Below are 22,152 nucleotides of genomic sequence, written 5' to 3'. Positions count from 1 at the left end.
AGAACCAGCAGGTAAATTACTGAGCCGCTGCACCGACACCACGCACTGATATCAGCACGTTCACACTAACTGTACATTTAATTTTCATTATCCTCATTTTCTCCCTTTTGGGCCCAGGAAGTGTCGGAGCGATCCCGGGCGAGTACATTGATCTCCCTCAAAGTACTGTGAGGGAATGACTGTGCCGGCAACCGCCAAGACAGCTGCATTTCCGGTGGAAGTGCTGTGGCTCTCTTCGCTTCCACCAACCTGTTCACAAAACCGAAAGGCGAATTCTAAGCCTGAGCCCCAGCCTTCAGGGGCCGCCGAAAACCCGCTGCCATCGCAGCCTCCTCAGCGAGAGCGACCCGCAGCCGTCGCCACCACGTTTAAATAAGGCGCCGTCTTCTCATTGGCTGGCACTGCTGCTCAGCGATTGGCCCCGCTCGGAGGTGGGCGGAACCGGGGAAGCCCATTGGTGGAGACGGGAATTTTAAACGGGGCAAAACCCTTTCTCGGTTCGCTTCTCTCTGCAGTTTGAGTTTGTGCGTCCGGACGCCTTTCTGGGTCCTGGCAACTGGACGAGAAAGGGGGCGAGTTCTCTCTCGATCCCCGCAGCTCCTCGAGGGGAGGCCGTGGGCGTTCTTGCGGAGGCCGCTCGGAGCAGCCGGGTGTACCCAGAGGCTTCGATGGCGACCTGGCAGCGGGGGCGCGGCTGCTGGGAGTGGAGCCCGCCGGAGCCGAGGCCGCGGGCGGGGCCGAGGGGTCCCCGCGCCGAGGAGGAGGCGGCGTCCCCGGCCGTCCTGTCCCTCAGCCACTTCTGCAGGTCGCCCTTCCTCTGCTTCGGGGACGTGCGCCTGGGAGCCTCGCGGACGCTGCCCCTGACCCTGGACAACCCCAACGAGGAGGCGGCCGCCGTGCGGCTGTCCCGCGGCCCCGCCGCCGAACGCGGCTTCACGATCTGGCCGAGCGCCTTCGTGCTGCAGGTAGGAGGCGGGTGCGGCCTCCGCGCCACGCTCCGGAAGCCGGGCTCGGAAGGGGCAGTAGCGGACCTGAGTAAAAGCTGGGTGCTTCCCTCAGATGCTGGTGAGCCCCGGTCCCCGGGCAAGAGGAGCCCGGGTGGGCGGGGACCCGGCGGTGACAGCGCGCGCGCCCGCGCCGGGCAGCCTTCAGAGCACTTAGCTCCCTTCTGTGACAGAGAAGCGTTTCTCATTGACTTAGGGCCTCGAGAAGATTGGCAGTTCTAGAGGAGTGGACGGCACGTTTACAGTTAATATTCTTATCTCTCATCTATTCATCCATCTATCCATCTACCTGTCTGCATTTAAGTTTGCCAGGAGTACTCTGTTTAGAGCAGGGTTTTTAAACTGCTTTCTGTCAGTCATCTTAATACGCGCTTTAGTTTCTAAAGGGAAACTGACTCCATGGAGTGTCAGAGTAAGTACTCTGGTGAGCTTTGTTTTGGCCAAATAGCAACAAAACCAAAAACACTTTCTCAGGGTTGTTTTCAACAAGTATGCACACTTTATTATTTTAGTCTTTTTTTTCCCCTTTGCTGTAGTGTAGTTTTAATGGTGATTCAAATTTAATTTTGTGACTGCTGTTTCAAGGATTTCCAGGGTAAGTTTTCTGCATTACATTGGCCACAGTAAAGCTCCCATTCCTGTCATAAAAATCCAGAGCATTTGCATCCTTATTTGGACTGCAGTTAGATTGGTTAGAACCTCTGAAAGTGTGAGAAGAGAAAAAAAATTAGCTGAGGGAGTCCCACTCCTTGTCTAAATAACCGCTTCCTAAAGCAGTGATATAGAGAAGGAAATGGCAACCCGCTCCAGTGTTCTTGCCTAGAGAATCCCAGGGACGGGGGAGCCTGGTGGCTGCCGTCTGTGGGGTCGCACAGAGTCAGACACGACTGAAGCGACTTAGCAGTAGCAGCAACAGCAAAGCAGTGATACAGGGCTCTAAGCTGAGGTCCATTGACTTAAGCACTGGTTCAGTTACAGTTAAGAACCTGCCGTTCCCCTCTAGTTTATAAATGCTTGCTTTTCTTTTTGTGGGGAAACACTTATTTTTTCCATCTACACTATACTTCTGCTTGTTCTTTTTTGTTTTGTGGGACTAAAGTTTTTTAATTTTGTTTTTTAGAATTGGACTTTTATATTGTAAAAGTTAACTGTTCTTTTAAACCATATATTTGTGTTGTTTTATGGTTTCTGCTTTAAAACAAAGCTTGTCTTTTATTAGCTGTTGATTTCCCTCAGCTTCAGGTTTGGGTGTGTTGATTGCACCCAATCACTAAGATAATACATACAAACGATAATGTTTACCTTTTACAAATTGTTCTCAACTCTGTTGCCTTATTTAATCCTTACAACAAACTCATGGGGTCATTATTTACATTAGAGGATAAGGCACCGCTGTCAAAGGGTTTGTGTGCAGTGGATCGGAGTTAGGCAGCTCGCTTCACTCTTCTGAGTCTCTATTTTCTCGTCTGTGAGTTGGAAGTATTGCCAGCTAAAGCTGTGCATGGTGCTCAAGTGAGAGAAAGCTTCAAGCAAAGATCTTGACTGTGACCTGAATAAATGTTCCCTTCTTAATTTTTAACGAAGCAATATGCTCAGAGGATGAAAACATTTACGTATATAGTTTTATTCTTGGCAATTGACACAGTTGGGATTCTCACCAGGTCTTTAAATATTGTGCATTTTCGCTTATATTGATTCAAAGACAGGAGACATAGTTCCTTCCTAAAGACATATGTTAGGTGGATGAGGGGAAGTTCTAAGAACAAGGAGAAGTTGCATCAGATAGCCACCAAGAAGGATGGGATGTTTTGAGGAGACTGGTGGTTCTAAATTTGAGGGCATCAGAATCATCTAAGCGTAAAATACTTGGGGCCCCTCAGAGTCTGATTCCATAGGTGCAGAGGACAACTGGAATTTGTTTTTCTTAAAAGTTCCCAGGTGATGCCTCTGCTACTGGTCCAAGGACCACATTTTGAAAAGCACAATAGTAGAAAATACCTATGTGAACTTCCCTTATCTAAAACACACCCTTGGTGAATTAGCATATCACCGTAGGCCTAAGCAGTATTTCTCTGAGATGCCTCAACCACTCACATCAGATTTGTCTGGATTTGCTTGTAATATGGGAGATTTCTGCTTATCACTCCACACTTGCTAATGTGAATCTCTGGGGTTAAATACAGAAAACTGCATTTTAAACAAGATCTTTTGTATACAGATGGCATCTCAAGAACCACTAGGTAAAGTGTATACCTGCCAGAGAGTGACTTCACAGTTGGTATAAAAATAGGTCTGCAATACAATGTATCTAGGCCTGAAAAGGAATGAAGGACCAGAGACTCATTCAGGATATTTTTTTGCGGAGCAGATTTATGGACGGCCCTTTTCAAGGAAAAAACATTATTTTTTTTGCATCCTTCTTTGTATACTTATCTATTTTTTTTTCCATGATACATTAAAAACTGTATATTTCATGCACCTACTTTTTGCCAGGTACTGTATGAAACATTCAGCTTATAAAATTCAGCTTATAAAATTGAGGACAAAGGGGAAAAAAAATTTAAATGATTGTTTGGGTTTCTCTTACTCTCCTAATCATGCTTTTTAAAACTGTGATAATACTGGTGTGCTAGAATCTGCCCATGACGGCTGTCATGTAGGGGTTGTGTCATTTGGGTCTGAGTCTTCATAATGACAGTCAGTTAAAATCACCACCCGCCACACTGACTGCTTGCCTTGTAGCTCAGTTGGTAAAGAATCTGCCTGCATTGCAGGAGATCCGGGTTCGATTCCTGGGTCCGAAAGATCCCCTGGAGAAGGAAATGACAACCCACTCTAGTATTCTTGCCTGGAGAATCCCATGGACAGAGGAACCTAGCAGGCTACAGTCCGTGGGGTCACAAGAGTCGGACACGGCTTAGCGACTAAAGCACACCACACCGAATGGAGTTAAGCTGTGTGTCCGTCCTGGCTGTGTGTCACCTCCTGGTGAGCTTTGAACAACCACAGATAGCAGGTCCCCGCTTCAGCATCACTCCTGGGAGGCCATGGAGAGGGCCAGGGCATCTTTACTCTCCACAAGCCAGGTGTGTGAATAATTTAACTGGATGGTTTAACAGACTCATTGGTGCCAGTTATGGGAATAAGAGTTTCTGCTACAGATGAGTAGAAACTAGCATGAGGCCACTTGCACTTCTTTAATAAAACAAGCCATCCTTCTTCTGTCTGCAGTGAGTGTGATGCTCTTTTGATCTGACTGGAAGACTTGGATGAACTGGCTTAATAGCAGCCCCAAAACTGACCCTGCCCCTCCCTCTCTTCACCTCTGGGCTTCTGAGACTGCTCTGCCCATTGCACTTATGGCCACCAGGGGGCGAGCCAGATCCAGTTAATAACCACGCACCTTCCGTTGTCACTTGACTACAACTGTCATTTTCTGACTTGTCACTAATAAGGGTGTAAACAAAGACTACAGAATCTTAGGACTTGAGGGAAATGACAAATGATTTTGTTCACTGATCCCCAGCTTTAAAAAATTTCCTCCCCAAGAAGAGATGCAGGACACATTTTTAATTGCTATCCTGACTTTCTAATGTCTCTCTTAGAATCTAGATAAAATAGTACCACTCTTCTCTCAGACACTTGCCAATGCTTCTGTTCAGAAAAATTAACAGTGATGCATAGACTGACACTACTGAAGGTATTTAAAAGAAAATATATAACAGACCTGTTCCCTCATTTGTTTTGTTTGAGTTACTGAGAGGTTGAAAGCAAGGGGGAAATGGGTAGGGAATCCAAATGAAGATTTACCAAGGGGAAAAAACCAAAATGCTTCATGTTTTATCTCAGTTTTTATACCTCTGAGAGTATTTGTCTCCATAAAAAGTCAAGTTTTGTAGATAGACTATCACCATCACAGTCCGAAAAGCAGGTATCAGTTATAAACCCCTTTTAAGTGTCTCTCAGAACTGACTTGCTCTCAGTGGCTTAGTCTATGAACTGTTACAAATTAAAGAAGGACTTCCTCATGGGAGAGTGGATGGAGGAGGAGAAGGTAGGAAAGAGTAAAGGGGGAGGAACATTTTGAGCATCTTTTTTTTCCAATGTACTCTCCTGGGTTACAGGATTAAGCCTTCAATTAAGGATAAAAAGACTTGAACTTCATTTTGGTATGCCTTAAAGAAAATAGCCAAACAAACAAAACAAAACCTCTGAAGCCAACTGTACACCTAAGTAATGTTTACAATGTTTAGATGTGCTAGAGAGTTTTCAAACATACAGCAGTCCTCTGCTTCTCTCTCCAGCCTCATGTATCGCAGGTCATTTGCCTTCTCACTACTGTTAAGCCACACTGGTCCTCTGTCTGTCTCTGGGGTTGTCCTACGAGGCAACCCTAACAATAACCCTGACCCTCTGGTTCTAGCGCTATGCATGTGCTGGTACCTTCTGAACTGCTTCTCCCTGACAGCTCAGATGGCAAAGAATCCGTCTGCAATGTGGGAGACCCTGGTTCAATTCCTGGGCTGGGAAGGTCCCCTAGAGAAGGGATAGGTGACCCACTCCAGTGTTCTTGGGCTTCCCTGGTGGCTCAGCTGGTAAAGAATCCGCCCGCAATGCGGGAGACCTGGGTTCAATACCCGGGTTGGGAAGATCCCCTGGAGAAGGGAAAGGCTACCCACTCTAGTATTCTGGCCTGGAGAATTCCATGAACAGTCCATAGGATCGCAAAGAGTCGGACACGACTGAGCTACTTTCACTTATCTCTGTGTGTCCAGCTCATTCTTATACTTTGTTTTAGCTTAAATATTATAATTATTATAATCTCTGATCAGGCAGTTAGAGATTATAGTTCCCTTCACTATTGCTGTGCCTCTCAACCTTTTATTGTTTCACTGATGACAGTACTGGGGACTTGTATTTTTGTACTTATCTTTTTACTTAGATTTTGTCATTTCTTTTTATTGAGCAGAATATAGTGTCCATGAGACCAGAGGCCATGTGTGTTTTTCATTCATTCAATAATTTTGTCACTTAAATATTTAACGTACGCCACCTCTGTGTCAGGCACTATGTCTGCCATTAGGCACTCAATAACTATTTGTTAAATAGTTCCTTCTTTAGAAGGAGCTCCCCCTTTTAAATTAAAAAAACAATTTTTTATGTATAAATTGAGAAGCAAGTAGTAAGAATTCACACTCTTGAATTTATCCTAAACAGATAATTTCATCTGAATCTCAGTGACAATGAAATTTGAAAGATAAGCCCATTAAGTACAAGTGGATCTCAGATATTGTGGGTTCTCATCCAGACCACTGCAATAAAGTGAAAACCATAGAAAAATGAGTCACATGAAATTTTTGGTTTCCCAGTGCATATAAAATTTATGTATATACTATTCTGTAATTTTTTAAGTATACTATAGCGTCATGTTGAAGAAGACGCTATACATATCTCAACTAAAAAGACTACTACTAAAAGATACTAACAATCAATTGCGCCTTCTGCAAACTATATCTGTTTTGTGATTGTAAGGTCTGACCTTGATGTTGGTGGCTGCTGACTGGTCAGGGTGGTTGTTGCTGAAGGCTAGGGTGACTGTGCCAATTTCTTAATATAAGACAGTAGTGAAGTGTGCTGCGTTGATTGGCTCTTCCTTTCATGAATAATTTCTCTGTAGCCTGCAGTGCTGTTTGATAGCATTTTCACCACAGCAGAACTTCTTTCAAAATTAAAAGTCTCTCCTCTTCAGTCTTGTTCTGCTTTCCCAACTAGGTTTATGTAATATTCTAAATCCTTTGTCATCATTTCAATAATCTCCACAGCCTCTTCACCAAGAGAAGATTCTGTCTCAAACCAGTCTCTTTGCTCATCCATAAAAAATAACTTCCCACCCATTCAAGTTTTATCATGAAATTGCAGCATTTCAGTCACATCCTCAGACACTTCTAAATCTGTTACTGAGTCCACACTTGTACTGCTCACCACACAACAGGCTCTTAATCCTAGAGGCAAGCTGTTGGGGCAAGGAGTAGTGACTTTATATGGAAATTCAGCTGACCAAAAAGACGGTGGACTAGTGTCCCAAAGAACCATCTGACCCTAGTTAGAATTCAGGCTTCTTCTTCTTTTTGTTTTTTAAGAGGAGGGCACATGGTCTATTGTTACAAACTTCTTGGTGTCAGAATCCTTTGTTCTTGCAGCTGTCCCTATAGTTCAGGTCATGATGTTCCCATAAACCCCCAAAGGACAAATGCTGTAATGTATTCTACAACTTTTTAATCTCTGTCTTAATGGGAAAGTGTAACACTTAAAGGTCAGAGCCTTGAGAATGGGCTCTCCTGTATGTTTCAAGCTACCTGCAACATTCTTAGCTTGTACAAAAGCAGTGGAATACAAAGTTTAAAAGAAACAGCTCTACTGTGGAGTGGGATTTATTCTTCCCTATTACAATTCAAGTTCTCTTGCTATTTCTCCCACATCTGCACCTTTGCTAAAGTCTTGAACCCCTCAAAGTCATTCCAGAAGACTGAAATCAACTTCTTCCAGATCCCTGTTGATGTTGACATTTTGACCTCTTCTCATGAATCATGAATGCTCTTAATGGCATCCAGAATGTTGGATCACTTTCAGAAGGTTTTCAATTTACTTTTCCCAGATCCATCAGAAAGAAGAAGCACTCTCCATGGTGGCTATAGCCTCATGAAATGTATTTCTTAAGGCTGAAATGGAAACTACTCCTTGTTTCTCTGGGCTGCAGAAGTCGTAAAGCTTCCTGAACCTTGATTACTACTTCATCTATAAAACATACGTCATGATAGTATCTGCTTCCTAGGGATGTGAGATTCAGACTAGTTATGTTAGATACCTGGAACTAGGCCTGGACTATCAATAATGGTGCTATAGACTTTAGAGAAGCTCTTGGGGAGCAAGGAATTTAGCTGATCATCTTTACATTTCTTTCCGAAAATGTCTTTCTCATATAAGGTATTTATATTTGAAATGGAAGTTCTGTACATAGTCTAAAGAAGTGGAAATAATGTGATTAAATTTTCAAAAAACCACTGAACTAAAATAAAGTGATTTGTAGACTCTCTGTTCCACTGCTTTCATATACAATTAAGAGTTTATTATAATTTTATTTTGTTGTGAACTTTGTTATTACTGGTAGCCTTTTTCCTTAGAATGAAATGAGCTAGGGTAGGAAGATACATTTGACTTGTTAAATGTTGGTGACTAACAATTGTTAATCCTCTACTGTATTCTCTCTATTGATAATGGGGATGTTAGTTGCTCAATCGTGTCCAACTCTGCAACCCTATGAACTATAGACCACCAATCTCCTCTGTTCATGGGATTCTCCAGGCAAGAATACTGGAGTGTGTTGCCATGTACTTCTCCAGGAAATCCTCCTGACCCAGGGATCGAACCTGGGTCTCCTGCATTGCAAGCAGGTTTTTTACTGTCTGAGCCACCGGGGAAGCCCCATTTGTAATAATATGTAATATGTTTGTGTTGTTATACCTCACTACCATTATAGTCATTTAAAATATGTTCTTTTGGTTATAGCCTAAAGAAAAAATTGTTGTTTCTATTACCTGGACACCGTTAAAAGGAGGCCGAGTAAGAGAGACCGTGACATTTCTTGTAAATGATATTCTGAAACACCAAGCTATATTACTAGGAAATGCAGAAGAGCCGAAAAAGAAAAAGGTAACAAGTTTTCATCATTCTGTAATTTACTCTAGGAAATAATATGTAAAATCATTTTGTTCACAGGTCTCTTGAAGTAACATACATAATACTGCCTATAAGTAGTATTCAATAGTTATCAACTTAATCTGTATGTTTTGCTTATCTTTGCAGAGGACTCTTTGGGATACTATTAATAAGAAGAAAGTATCAGCGTCTTCAAGTCATAACAAGAAGGTTTCAAATATTCAAAATGTGAATAAAACATTTAATGTTTCCCCCAAAGCTGACAGAGTTAGGAGTCCACTACAAGCCTGTGAGAATCTGGCTACAAATGGAAACTCTTCCCCACCAGAAAGCAATCCTTTAATCCTTGAAGAAAATAAACTCCCCATATCACCTATCAGCCCCGCTTTCCAAGAGTGCCACAGGGAGACCTGCTTGCCACTTCCTATTCGTCGATCTACGACCTATACATCCCTTCCTGCTTCTGAAAATGGGGAACTGGTGAAAGCAGACGGTGCCAACACTGCAAAAGATTTTCATTTTAATGAGAAAGGCATAACTGAAACTTCCTTTGACTCCATAGGTAATGTTAATAGTCAAATTGAAGAGAATGGTAAACTTACTCTTACCCCAAATTATTCTTCAAGTCTGAACATCACCCAAAGCCAAGGACATTTTTTAAGTCCAGATTCTTTTGTGAATAATAGCCATGCATCCAATAATGAACCAGAATTCGTGATGTGTCTCTCACCAGATACGTTTGTGAAAGGTAATACAAGGCCTGTGCTTTTGGAATCAAAAAGGGTACATGAAATCTGTCGGAAAATTTTAAGTCCAGATTCTTTCATAAATGATAATTATGGACTAAATGAGGATCTAGAAACAGAGTCAGTCAACCCAATTCTATCCCCAAATCAATTTTTAAAAGATAATATGGCATATATACATATATCTCAGCAAACATGTAAATTGTCACCATTATCTACTGGATGTTTTCAGGACTCACAGCCTCCTCAAAATGAGAGAAAAAATGCAGCTGTACCTTGTATTTCTGAATGTCAGCAGTTAGAATCTTCAAAAGCTACTTTTGAAGCATCCAAAGCTTTAGAAATGATGTCAAACTGTTACACTTTTAAAAAACAGAACCAGCCTAAATTTTCAGCAGTTCAGGATATTTCTAGTTGCAGCCGTGATAAACCTAATAAGAGACGCCCAATACTTTCTGCCACTGTGACTAAAAGAAAGACCACTTGGGCCGTAGAAAACCAAATGGAGACTGTTAAACCAAAGGCAAAAAGATGTCTCAATGTCGTAGTGGGTGACTGTGAAAAAGAATCAGATGATCAAAAACAGAAGGATGATTTTCATCCTTTTCTTCCAGCTAGAGATTTAATATCGAGTAGACCTAAGAGCTCTAAAAACACAGTAACTCCTCCCTGCAAGGTAGCTTCAGTTGCTCGTAAAAGAAAGAGTGAGGGACACACAGGAGATGAAAATGTGACAGTGACAGTTACAGAATGCACAGAAGTACAAGAAGTCAAAAGGATCCATTTTTCTCCTGTGGAGTCTAAAACATCAACTGTTAAACACACAAAAAAAGTGGTAACCGCCTCCTTGAAACGTGTTAGCCACAGAGAGAAATTAAACCTGAAGAAGAAAACCGGTGAGTCTCGTTAATAAAATCTTTCATACGTATACCTGTATGGGGGATATTTTCTATTTCTTTTGGTTTAGTAAATTGCTATTGAGAAGCTTGAATCAACTTGTACTTTTAAGCCACCACTTGGTTTAGTGGAAGATGAGTCAGACGTAGAGTAGGGCCGAATTCTGAAATCACTGTGATCTCATTCTTATTTACATTTTTGATGTTTCATTCATCATGATTTTTCTGCAGTAATTTTTAAGAACTATTGCATTAAAATACTTGTTTTTCCATTTATAAAAAATATTTTAACATATTTGTTTATTTGGTTGTATCGGGTCTTGGTTGCAGCATGCGAACTCTTTTTTTCCCCCCCAAACTTTAAAGTTTTATTTTGTATTGGGGTATAGCCGATTAATAATGTTGTGACAGTTTCAGATGAACGCTGAAGGGACTTAGCCATACAATTACATGTATCCATTCTCCCCTAAACTCCCCTCCCATCCAGGCTGCAACATAACATTGCACAGAGTTCCATGTGCTATACAGTAGGTCCTTGTTGGTCATCCATTTTAAATATAGCAGTGTGTACTTAACCTTTCCAAGGTCCCTAACTATGCCTTCCCTCCCAGCAACCATAGTTCATTTTCTAAGTCTATGAGTCTCTGTTTTGTAAGTTCATTGATATAATTTCTTTTTAGGTTCCACACATAAGGTAGGTATGTCATAAGATATTTCTCCCTCTCTGTCTGACTTACTTCACTCAGTATGACACTCTCTAGGCCCACCCATATTACTGCAAATGACATTATTTCATTCTTTTTAATGGGTTGAGTAATATTCCATTGTATGTATGTGCCACATCTTCTTTATCCATTCCTCTGTCGATTTAGACTGTGTTTCCATGTCCTGGCTACTGTAAACAGTGCTTCAGTGAACATCCGGGTGCATGTATCCTTTTGGATCATCCTTTTCTCTGGATACATGGCACGCAAACTCTTAGTTGTGGCAAGTGGGATCTAGTTCCCCAACCAGAGATGGAACCTGGGCCCCCTGCACTGGGAACATGGAGCCTCAGTCACTGGACCATCAGGGAAGTCCCTACCTGCTTGTCTTGCTGACAGTGTTTTGCTCCCTCTGCAAGTGTCGCGCCCAGGAAAGTATTGAATGTGCCTCGCCTTAGTCCAGGCCCCAGGGTGAGGGCCCAGTGCACACCTGGCCCCATCACACTGTCTGAGGGGCGCAGAGGAGGCCTTCACCCAGGGACGGCATTCTCCTTAGCCTGTACTTGGCCGTCATTCAGGGATGAAGACAAGGCCCCGAGCTCCTCTTTCCTTTAGGAGGAACCTCACCGTTCCTTTCCCAGACCTCCTCCGTCCCTCCCCCGTCCCACCCCTGTCCGCCTCAGAAACTGTCAGGACTAATCCCAGGCTGCCTCGGATGCCAGTCAGGGTCCAGGTAGGAAAACAAACCACACAGGCTACGAAACAGATAATTTAAAGGGACTCCGGGACTCACAGGAAATGTCACGGCCGAGCACTTGAGCTCACTTCTCCTTGTGCGCTCCCCAGTGGGAGCCACCTTCTGCATCTCCCCAGCTCTCTGCAGTGCCTGTGCACTCTGGACTGACTGCCTTCCTTCGCATCTGTCTTTGCTGAATGCTCCCTCCTCCTGTTCCCGCCCTGACCTGGCCCTCTCCCGAGAACACGCTTTCTCTCCTCCTCTGGCCCGGAACCTCCTGGGACCGTGGACCACCCACCGTCTCCAGGCTGCTTCCAGACTGTTGCTTCTCCTTTCTTCCTTGGAAACAGATGACAAGAAAGCAAAGGGCCACAGACAGCATGAAGCTCAGTTTCCATACCACCCCACCTTGAATTCTCCTTGTTGCACGGAGAGACGACTGAGAATTTTAACATTTGGCTCATAAGACCTTCTCTAAAACGTCTACTTTATGATGCGTCTTTATGATTTCAAGATCCTTGAAGGAGATCCTTCCAGTACTCTGGCCTGTGAGTTCCAGCCTCCTTAGGCCACACTCTTAGAGCGTCTCCCTCGCCGGGATTTCAGCGTTTTCTCTAAAAGCCAGTGAATCCGCCTCCATTTCCCCAGCCCTCACCCCTGACCTGTCATCATTTTCTCACTTGGCTTGGCCTCCACGGCTCATCGTAGTCCCTTGTTCCGTCTTCGTGCTTTTCTGGCACATTCCAGCTCCCAGGCCAGCTCCATGCCTGAACCTTGCTGCTTGAGCTTTAACTCCATGACCGCTCATCTCCAGGAAGCCCGCAGCTCTTCTCGGCTCTGTCGTCCTTCTTTGTTGACTTTATCTCTCTGCTGCAGACTACTGCCCCTTCCCCTCCCTTTTTGTCCTGAAACCTCAAGCACCTCCTTCCTCCTCTGAGGACAAGGTAACAGTAGCCAGTGTTTGCTGCCTACGTTCCCGCAGCCCCCGCTGTGAGTGCCTTGCTGTGACCTACAGCAGTCAGACGGAGTAGACGCTGTCATGAACACACATTCAAGTCAGGACACCTCCGCATCCAGAAGCTGAGTCCTTGCCTGAGGTCAGGGGGAGTAAGTGGTCAGGCTGGGGCTCCCCCAGGCAGGAGGCTCAGCAGCTGGTGCTCTGGGCCCTCACCTTCGCCGGCAGCCTGCTTCCTACCTCCCTGAGGACGCAGAGGTGCTGAGGCAAGTCCCAGGGCATCCTCACCCGCTGTGCTCCCATCCCCTGCTGCCTGCCCTCCTGTGGCAGTCTGAGAGGTCTATGCGCCCGTGAGGCAGGCTCTTTACTAGTAACAGTAAAGACCCCAGCCGTCTACACGGTTGTTGTTTTAGCAGCTGCCTTTCCCCACGTCTCCAGGGTTTTACTCCCTATCGGGTCATTTCTGATTCATGCACAAAGCGCTGTTCTTACTTCCATCTCCCCCAAAAAACAGACTTCTCATTGATACCACATATCCATTCACACCTGGCATCTTTCTGCTTTCCTGTAAACAATACTCCTTGAAAGAACCTACATGTTCATCTTGTGATAGTTCACTGATTCTGTATACTTTTCCATGTAAACATTATGCTTGAATTAAAAGGTGCTTTTTAATGTAAAAAAAAAATCACTTTGAAAGATGCTTTTATTAGCTGTTTCTAGTTCTCCTGTTTGTTGAAGTCACTTCAACCAGATTTTGATGACTCTAGTAAAACCTTTTTTTGTCAAGGTCATCAACACCTCCACACTGAATCCAGAGGTTATTTCTCAATCTTCATCTTGAACTATTAGGCAACCTCTCTCTTCTGGGACTGCTTTACCCTGCCACTCCCACTTCCTCCTGGTTCTCTTTCTGCCTCCCTGGGGGCGCCTCTGTATTTGTCATTCCAGCCTCTAAACTTTGCGGTACACGAGGACTCAACTACTGAAACTTTTTCACCCTTTTGCTCATTCCCTTAATGCTTTCAGGCCATCTCACAGCTTTCAGTACTGCCTCTACATGGAGGCCTTCATTTTACATCTCTAGGATGGACCTCTCATCTAGACTTGTTTATCCAACATCTTTTATTCCCACTTGACTGCCTCGTGAGCATCTTTACTTTGTCCAAAAGCAACCCTTTGCTATCCCCAGCCCTGCGACGTCTGTCCCCAGTGTGTCAGTCCAACACACTTCTGTTACGATCTCCTCGCATCTCAGGCCCCAGACCTTGGGGTGTCCCTAAGTATGTATCTCTCCTACCCTTTCTCTAGAAATTCAGACAGTCTGCCTGATTCTAAATTCATTCCATCAACAAATCCTGTCTTCTTTCCAAGTGCATTCAGAACTGGGTCACTTCTCACCATCACTGACGGCCCCATCCAAGCCTATATCTCTGTAGGTCCCCTATCGGATCTTGCCTTCACCCTTGCCTTCTCTGGAGTCTGTTTTCCACTTAGCTGCCAGGGAGATGCTTTTAAAATATTCATCAGTTGGATTCTAACATGCTCCATTTCTATACCCCCGATGACCTTTCATCTCACTGGAAGCCAGGTTCTTACAGTGATATGCAAGACCCTGTAAGGTCTGCAGAGAAAGAAGTCAGTTTTTTCAAGGTGCATTGATTCACCTCTGATAAGGTACCTACTTTGTGCTATGCATTGTTCTAGGCTCTGTGGATACTAGGAGAAAAGACATCATTCCTGTCCTCAGCCGCTCCCAGTCCTTGGAGCTATGCCCAGGGAATCATACTGGGCTTTATGGGAATGACAAGAAGCTGTGAGACGTTTCCAAGGAAGTCTCCCACAGAACAAAATGGTTGTAGGCGGAGGGACTAGCTTTTGCAAGCTTTCAGAATGAGGAACTCCTCATATTTTTAGTTTTTTAGTACGTTAAGCTGGAAAGAAACTTAAAACCTAATAGATATTATGTAACAAATTGGTCATAGTCCTTACTTTGACCATTGGCATGGATTTGCAATTCTTCTAAGTCAAAGCTAAGCAGACTCTTTCTCTGAAGGTCCAGACAGTAAATATCCAGGTTTTGCAGCACATGTGACCTCTGTCACAGCCACTGGGCCCTGTCATTGCCAACGGGGAAACAGCCACAGACAATGTGGACATGAGCAGCTGTGATTCCATGCCAAGAAGACTTTATTTATGAACACCAAGATCTGAATTTCATATCGTCTTCATGTGTCATGAAATAAAACTGTTTGGAGGTCTATTTTGTTTTTAAGTAGTGTTCATAAACATGAAAACTTCTTAGCTCACAGACTATACACGAACAGCTGTGGGTTGGATTCTGCCCTGGGCCTTAGCTTTCCCGCCTCTGGCTTTATTGTTAATATTAACTCCTGGTTTGTATGGAGCATCAGCGCAAGCTGGTGTGAAACCCACCTTTGAGGGAGTGAACTGCACTAGGACAGGTTATTTTCCTCTGACTTTCCCGTACTTTCCCTGTAGGTGCCCGCCCCCCACCATCTACCTCGTGTAGGTACCACTCACCATCTACCTCCTGTAGGTATCCCCACCATCTACCTCCTGCAGGTACCCCCACCATCTACCTCCTATAGTTACCCCCACCATCCACCTTCTGTAGGTACCACTCACCATCTACCTCCTGAAGGTACTCCCCACCGTCTACCTCCTGTAGTTACCCCCATGGTCTACCTCCTGTAGGTACCCCCCACTATTTACTTCATCACCTGGGTGAGGCCTGGGAACCTATCAGGGTTCTCATTGTCCATCATGCACCTAGTGAGTTGACATTAAGCCCTTTTACAAGTTCTGCTATGAAAACAGCTCTTCTCTGGTTTTGTCTCCACTGCTTCTGTGTTCCTTTAAGTTCTCACCATAGCTGACTCAGGCCCCTGGGATCGCTTCATTTTCGCTACCATCTCTAGTCTTGACTCCAGTCCACTGTCCATTCCATCTTCTGAAATACATGTGACAGTGTGACTGCCTGGACCTTAATCCTTCACTGGCCCGCCAGGTACTTGGAACTGAATTACAGTGCAAGCTCTGAAGCCATACTGTCCAGCTCAGCCACCTACTAGCATGCATGACCTTGACCAAGTAGCATAGTTGCTCTAAGCTCCATAAAACATGGAAAATGATAGTGCACTTCTGGTCACTATAGATAGATTTCTGGTGCTGACTATATCAGGTAATCTAAATTACAAGACTCTGATAGTGCCTGGCGCAAGTATTCAACTACTAGCTATCACTGTTATTTTTCATAGTTTTGAATTCCTTTCTTCCTCTTCCAACCTCTTTTTTGTCTTGCTTTTCTTGTCTGTGTTCTTGGCTCCGGTACCACCTTGCAGTTCAGTCAGAGGCCCCGTTCCTGGTGTGTCATGTCCACTACAGGGTCAGCTCAGGGGCGCTCCCTCCAGGAGGCTGTCTGCTTTCCAGTGACTCAGCTTTGCCTCCGCTTGTCCCCGGCTCCTCGTATATTTCTGATGTAATGTGCTGTGACTCTTTCTACTCCTCTGTTCTGGACCCAGAACATCCTGAGGGCTGGGACCACATCTTTCCATTCTGCATTCTCAGCGCCTAGTTGTATATATATACACACACACACACATGCACACACACACACGCACACACACAGTGAGCTGGTTGACTCTCGGTCATAGCTTTTGTCAACACAAAATACACTGTAGTTGCTGGTCTGTAACTTCCAGACATAGGTTTTATTTACCCAAGCTCATACCCTGGAGTATAGTGGTTACTCAGATCTGCTAAATGGAGATGATTTTGGAGAGTGCAAATTTTAAGTTGATAGCAGTTCATTTGCAGAATTTATTTTGCTTTTTAATGCTATTCTTTTTCTCATGATTGTAGATTCATTAGGATACAGAACTCCTACCTCTAAAACAAACAAAAAGGCAAGACCCTTTGTTCCTGTGGCTCAGTCTAACTTGACCTTCATAAAACCACTAAAAGCAGGCAAGTGTTTAATATCTTTAAAGTCTATGAAAAATTGACACTGAATGAAGCATTAATTGCATTTCAAATGGAAATGAATTGATTTTTTTTTAATGGAATAAAAGCCTTGAAGAATTGTTAAAAGGTATGTATCCTAGTAACAATTAGGATATTTTCTGAGTTCAATGAAGTTGACTCACTTTTCTTGGGATTTTTAAATAACCAGGAGGTACTGCCTTACTTTTTCTCTTTTACTTTTACTACACTTTACACCCCAAAATGGGTTTCCCTAGTAGCTCAGCTGGTAGCAAATCTGCTTACAAAGCAGGAGACCCCAGTTCGATTCGTGGGTCAGGAAGATCGCCTGGAGAAGGGATAGGTTAACCGTCCAGTATTCTTGGGCTTCCCAGGTGACTCAAATGGTAAAGAATCCACCTGCAATGCAGGAGACCTGGGTTTGATCCCTGGGTTGGGAAGATCTCCTGGAGGAGGGCAACCCACTCCAGTCCTCTTGCCTGGAGACTCCCATGGACAGAGGGGCCTGGCGGGCGACAGTCCACGGGGTCACAAGGGCCGGACAGGGCTGAGTGACCAAGTACAGCACAGCACACCCAGCATGCTTTCAGCTGCTTCCAGCCAGAAGCAGAAACGCAGACACTGTTCAGGGTCTTAAGGTGATCTTGCTGTAGATGGCATAATAACTTAAAGGAAAAGCTTTTATGCCTTAACCTAATTGTATTCCTAGGCATACCTAGACATCCAATGCCGTTTGCTGCAAAAAACATGTTTTATGATGAACGCTGGAAGGAGAAGCAGGAGCAGGGCTTCACTTGGTGGCTAAATTTTATATTAACTCCTGACGACTTCACTGTAAAAGCAAATATTTCTGAAGGTAAACATGAAGTTAATGTTTTAATTAGATAATACTTTTGTTTTAAGGGGTCATTTTTAACATGATTTTTTCATTCTTTAGTTGTACAGATTTATTGGGCTTCCCTGGTCACTCAGATGGTAAAGAGTCTGCCCATAATGTGGGAGACCTAGGTTCAATTCCTGGGTTGGGAAGATCCCCTGGAGAAGGAAATGGCAGCCCACTCCAGTATTCTTGCCTGGAAAATCCCATGGACAGAGGGGCCTAGCAGGCTACAGTCCATGGGGTCGCAAAGAGTCAAACACTACTGAAGTGACTTCACTCTCACTTTCACAAGTGTATCATAGAGTAGTTAGTGGCACAGCACACTAGGTCATTAACACAGATGCTCATTATTGTGCAGGTGAGAGAATTTTGTGCTGTAAGTACTGAACAACTTTTTTTGTTCATCAGTTAGTGTGATTTCCAGCTTTTCCAGTGAATGGGTTTTATTGTAAGACAGATTCAGTCTGCATTAACAGTGAGACATGACTGCCTAGAAACCCAGTCCAGTCTTAGCTGCATCAATAAAGTGGAATGTCCTAGTGGATCATTTTGTCTTGTATGGCCTGTTAGGGATATTGTCTCCACTGGACCCTGTTTAAGATGTTTGTGGCTAAGTATATAATGATGAGCAGTCTAAAAACCAGTGGCTATGAGGAATTTTTAAAATATTTCACTGTAGTTCTAGAAAAGAGAAAAACTCAAAGTATGGAATGTGATGAAAACATGGTGTTCTTCAAATATTTAAAGGGTTTTCTCCTGAGAGAAGGAGGGTTCACTTGGGCTACTCTCCCATAGAAGTTACAGAGATCAGTTCAACTCCAGATAAGGAAAACCCCTTTAAAATACTTAACTTGCCCAGGCATCACACAGGCTGACTTTAAGGGGGATGATTTCCCTCTTGCTGTAGTGTTCCAGCAGACACTGGTCTGCATTTGTTAGAGAAGTGTGTATAGGAATTCTACCTTTGATTAGGTACTTTTCTTTTTCTCCAAAATTAAACAAAACATGATTTTAGTTCTTTCCTTGAGAGAAGATGTGCTCTATGAAAATTCAAGTTGCATTTCAAAATTTGACTTTAATAAATCATATTCTTTTTTTTAACCTTTATTAATTTATTTTTAAATATTATTTCTATTTGTTTGGAATAGAGAAATATAACTTTTTAAAAAATGTATTCAAGCATATTGACTTTTTACCTTTTTTATATTTTCCATTACTTTTTAAATTATTATTCTTTTTTAATTTATTTTTGTAATTGAAAGATAATTGCTTTTAGTGTTTTGTTGGTTTCTGTCATACATGAGCATGAATCAGCCATGGATATATGTATGTCCCCTCCCTCTTATACTCCCTCCCATCAAACCCCATCCTTTAGGAGCTAATCTTTTGATGAAGGGTATGGAAGCAGAGATGCCAGCTAGGAGGCTCTCTGATGAGTCTGGGTTAGAGGCGATCACGTGGGGCCTGAACGACAGTGGTTATGAGAAACGGTTAGACTTGGGGCACAGTTTGCAGGTACAGCCAGCTGGTTGTGACCATAGGACAGCCTAAGCTTCTGAGTGAAGGATGACACCTTCACTTTGAGGTGGGAAGGAGAGGAGCAGGCTGGAAGGCACAGGGAATAGATCCCGTCTTGGCCACCTGCAACTGCATTTATTGCTAGATTTTAAAGTGTATGCACACATTGTTTAACCAGACCTGTCCTTTCTTTCATTTTGACCCAGTAAATGCTTCCACTCTTCTTCTGGGAGCAGAGAGTCAACGTAAAATAAGTGTCCCGAAAGCTCCTACCAAGGACGAGGTGTCTCTCAGAGCTTACACCGCTCGGTGCAGGTTGAACAGGTTACGTCGTGCCGCGTGCCGCTTATTCACTTCTGAAAAAATGGTTAAGGCTATGAAAAAGCTTGAAATTGAAATTGAAGCTCGGCGGTTAATTGTTCGGAAAGACAGGCACCTCTGGAAAGATGTGGGTAAGAAGATTATAGAAATCTTGAGATTAATTCTTTAAAAACACTCTAGAAATTTTTTGTTTCAGAGTCAAATATGTACATGGTTTCACTTGACTGCCTAAAATGCCATAAACTTAAACGAGATCATGTATATATATTAAAGAGTAGAAGTATACTTAAACATATTTCATATATGTGATGTTCCTTTTTGGTCTCTGATTTCTCTCCATGAAATTTTATTCACTGTCTCATATTTGATTAGTGGCCTGTGCTTACTTGGTTTTATATGCGTTTCAGGAGAACGGCAGAAAGTCCTGAATTGGCTATTGTCATATAATCCTTTGTGGCTACGAATCGGCCTAGAGGTAAGTACACCTTCCAGTTTTTGAAAAAAGATACTTAAAAAAAAAAAAAAATATATATATATACTTTTAGTAGATTCTTTAATAAAATGATGGTTTCAGTTATCAAATTATATGGTTACTTAATTAATCTCTCAGTATGAAATTTAAGGTCCCTTCATAAATGCTCATTAGGTTAATAGACCCTGTCGTTCTATATTACTGCTATTTTGTTACATAGCTGTTTTCCCATTAGTTTCTTATATATATAAAATTTGGTACAAGATGTGATAGCAAGTATAGTTAACTCCTTTCTGAGCATTTACCAATGACAATACTAGATTGTTTAAAACACATTAAATACATTTTCTAATTTAGATCTCTATAAAATCCAGTGAGGTATTTATTGTTATTCCAACTTCACTGACAGAACAGAAGCTGAGATGGTAAGTGACCTGCTGAATGCCAATGAAGGGGCAGGATTGGAATTCACACCAGTCTGAAGTCACCAGAAACATTTAGATGGAACACTACTCATGAAAACATCAGAGTTTGAGTTTTTCACATGGTGTATGGTTTAATAATATTTAGAATGATAAAGCTAACTGAGTTAGAAAGCCACTAGGAGTTGACTGTTAAAAATATTCTTTTATTCCAACCCTCAGTGTTTCCATTCCCTTTAGTCTTTTACTGGTGAACTCTTGTATCTTGTGTAGGCTTTTTACCTTTGTCACGTGGGATATCCCATTCTTCAGTTTTTTCTAAGTTTTTGAATAGGAAAATCTTTTGTACTAAAAAGGAATTTTTACAATAATCTGGCTATTTATCAGAAAATTGAGGTGTTGAGAGAATGAATGATAATCCCACTATGGTCACCCAACTAGATAGTGAACTTGTTAAGATTTCTTACCTTAATTCTTATTTCAATTGATTTGAAATTCAACATCTCATTTCTTTCAATGAAAAGTTAATCAGAAAGTTGCATATCAACTGGCTATGCTTCGGCTATCAAAGAGTTCCAGAACCTCAATTAAAGTAGAACCTGTGTAGGGCTCCCCTGGTGGCACAGATGGTAAAGTACGACCTATCTATTTGGGGCATAGCTCTTTTGTGGCAGAGGTAAAGCGTAGGGGAGTTAGAAACATGCAATGCCCTTTGAGGCTTCTTCTTAGACGTAGTGTGCATCACTGCATCCATAGTTCTACCCAAAGTGCATTATCTGTTCAGACACAGATGAAGCAGAAATATTTATTCTTTCACAAGAGATACAGCAAATCTATGCAATTTGGTGGGAAAGGGGGCTTCTAAAGGGAAGGGAGGAATGAATAATTATAAACAAAACATTCTACCATCACACCTTAGAATTCTGTTAGGGGGCATGACCTTTGAGGATCTTAAGAAAGCATCACATGCCAAAAAAAATAAGTAAATAAAGATAAAATGTCTCTATTTTGGCAGATATTAGTATTTTTCTATGCTTTTCTCTAGTTTTATCAATGTAAAGTTATAAAATACAATTTGATGTTTTTAGTTTTTTCTAATTGCTTTAAAAACCATTAACAATCACACTGATGTTAAATTAATGACATATTTTAATCCTTGATTATATACAGATCTGAACATCCCAAGTTATTGTCATAGATGGTTTACAGATGGTTTTCCATTTGTTAACTGCCAAAGCATTTAGAATCATTCAGATGTGTGTTGTACCTTCATGATACACTTGCGGGACGTGCGTTCCTGTGTGCTGAGTTGCTTCAGTTGTGTCCGACTCTCTGTGACCCCATGGACTGTAGCCCACCAGGCTCCTCTGTCCATGGGATTCTCCAGGCAAGAATCCTGGAGTGGGGTGCCATGCCCTCCTCCAGGGGGTCTTCCCGGCCCAGGGATGGAACCTGAGTCTCCCATGTCTCCTGCACTGGCGGTGGGTTCTTTACCACTAGTGCCACCTAGGAAGCCCACTAACAGGACAGTTGTCATTAAATTTGAACAAAAGGGCTACATTTGATAGTTCTTAAAAGGAAAAACTGCAATATAAATATCACTTGTCATATAATTTTTAAGAACCTATCTTAGTCATGAACTTTCGTCTCTTCACTGTGAAGAAGAGTGCACTAAAAATTGCAGAGAACATACATGTTCATCCCAAAGAGCCTGGGCGAACATCCCCGTCTCTCCCAAGGGAGTCAGAATCTCGCCAGTTCTTAGACCAGCGCCGTC

The 22,152-nt window shown here is 42.8% G+C and overlaps 1 protein-coding gene across 1 annotated transcript in view; it reads left to right on the top strand.

Moving 5' to 3' along the window:
- Positions 1–532: 532 nt before the first annotated feature.
- The window catches only part of ASPM (assembly factor for spindle microtubules), a 64,156-nt gene continuing 42,536 nt past the window's right edge, over positions 533–22,152 (top strand). Inside the window, exons 1-7 of the mRNA XM_065936310.1 lie at positions 533–965; positions 8,571–8,714; positions 8,868–10,362; positions 16,643–16,747; positions 17,472–17,618; positions 19,367–19,612; positions 19,889–19,956. Coding sequence (XP_065792382.1) covers positions 669–965; positions 8,571–8,714; positions 8,868–10,362; positions 16,643–16,747; positions 17,472–17,618; positions 19,367–19,612; positions 19,889–19,956 — 2,502 coding nt within the window. The 5' untranslated portion in view covers positions 533–668. The remainder of the gene's footprint in view (positions 966–8,570; positions 8,715–8,867; positions 10,363–16,642; positions 16,748–17,471; positions 17,619–19,366; positions 19,613–19,888; positions 19,957–22,152) is intronic.

Source organism: Muntiacus reevesi, chromosome 5, assembly GCF_963930625.1.
Source record: "Muntiacus reevesi chromosome 5, mMunRee1.1, whole genome shotgun sequence".
NCBI classification, from domain to species: Eukaryota; Metazoa; Chordata; class Mammalia; order Artiodactyla; family Cervidae; genus Muntiacus; species Muntiacus reevesi.
Note: the sequence above shows the minus strand (reverse complement) of the source record. Positions and strands in the feature narration are given on the sequence as shown.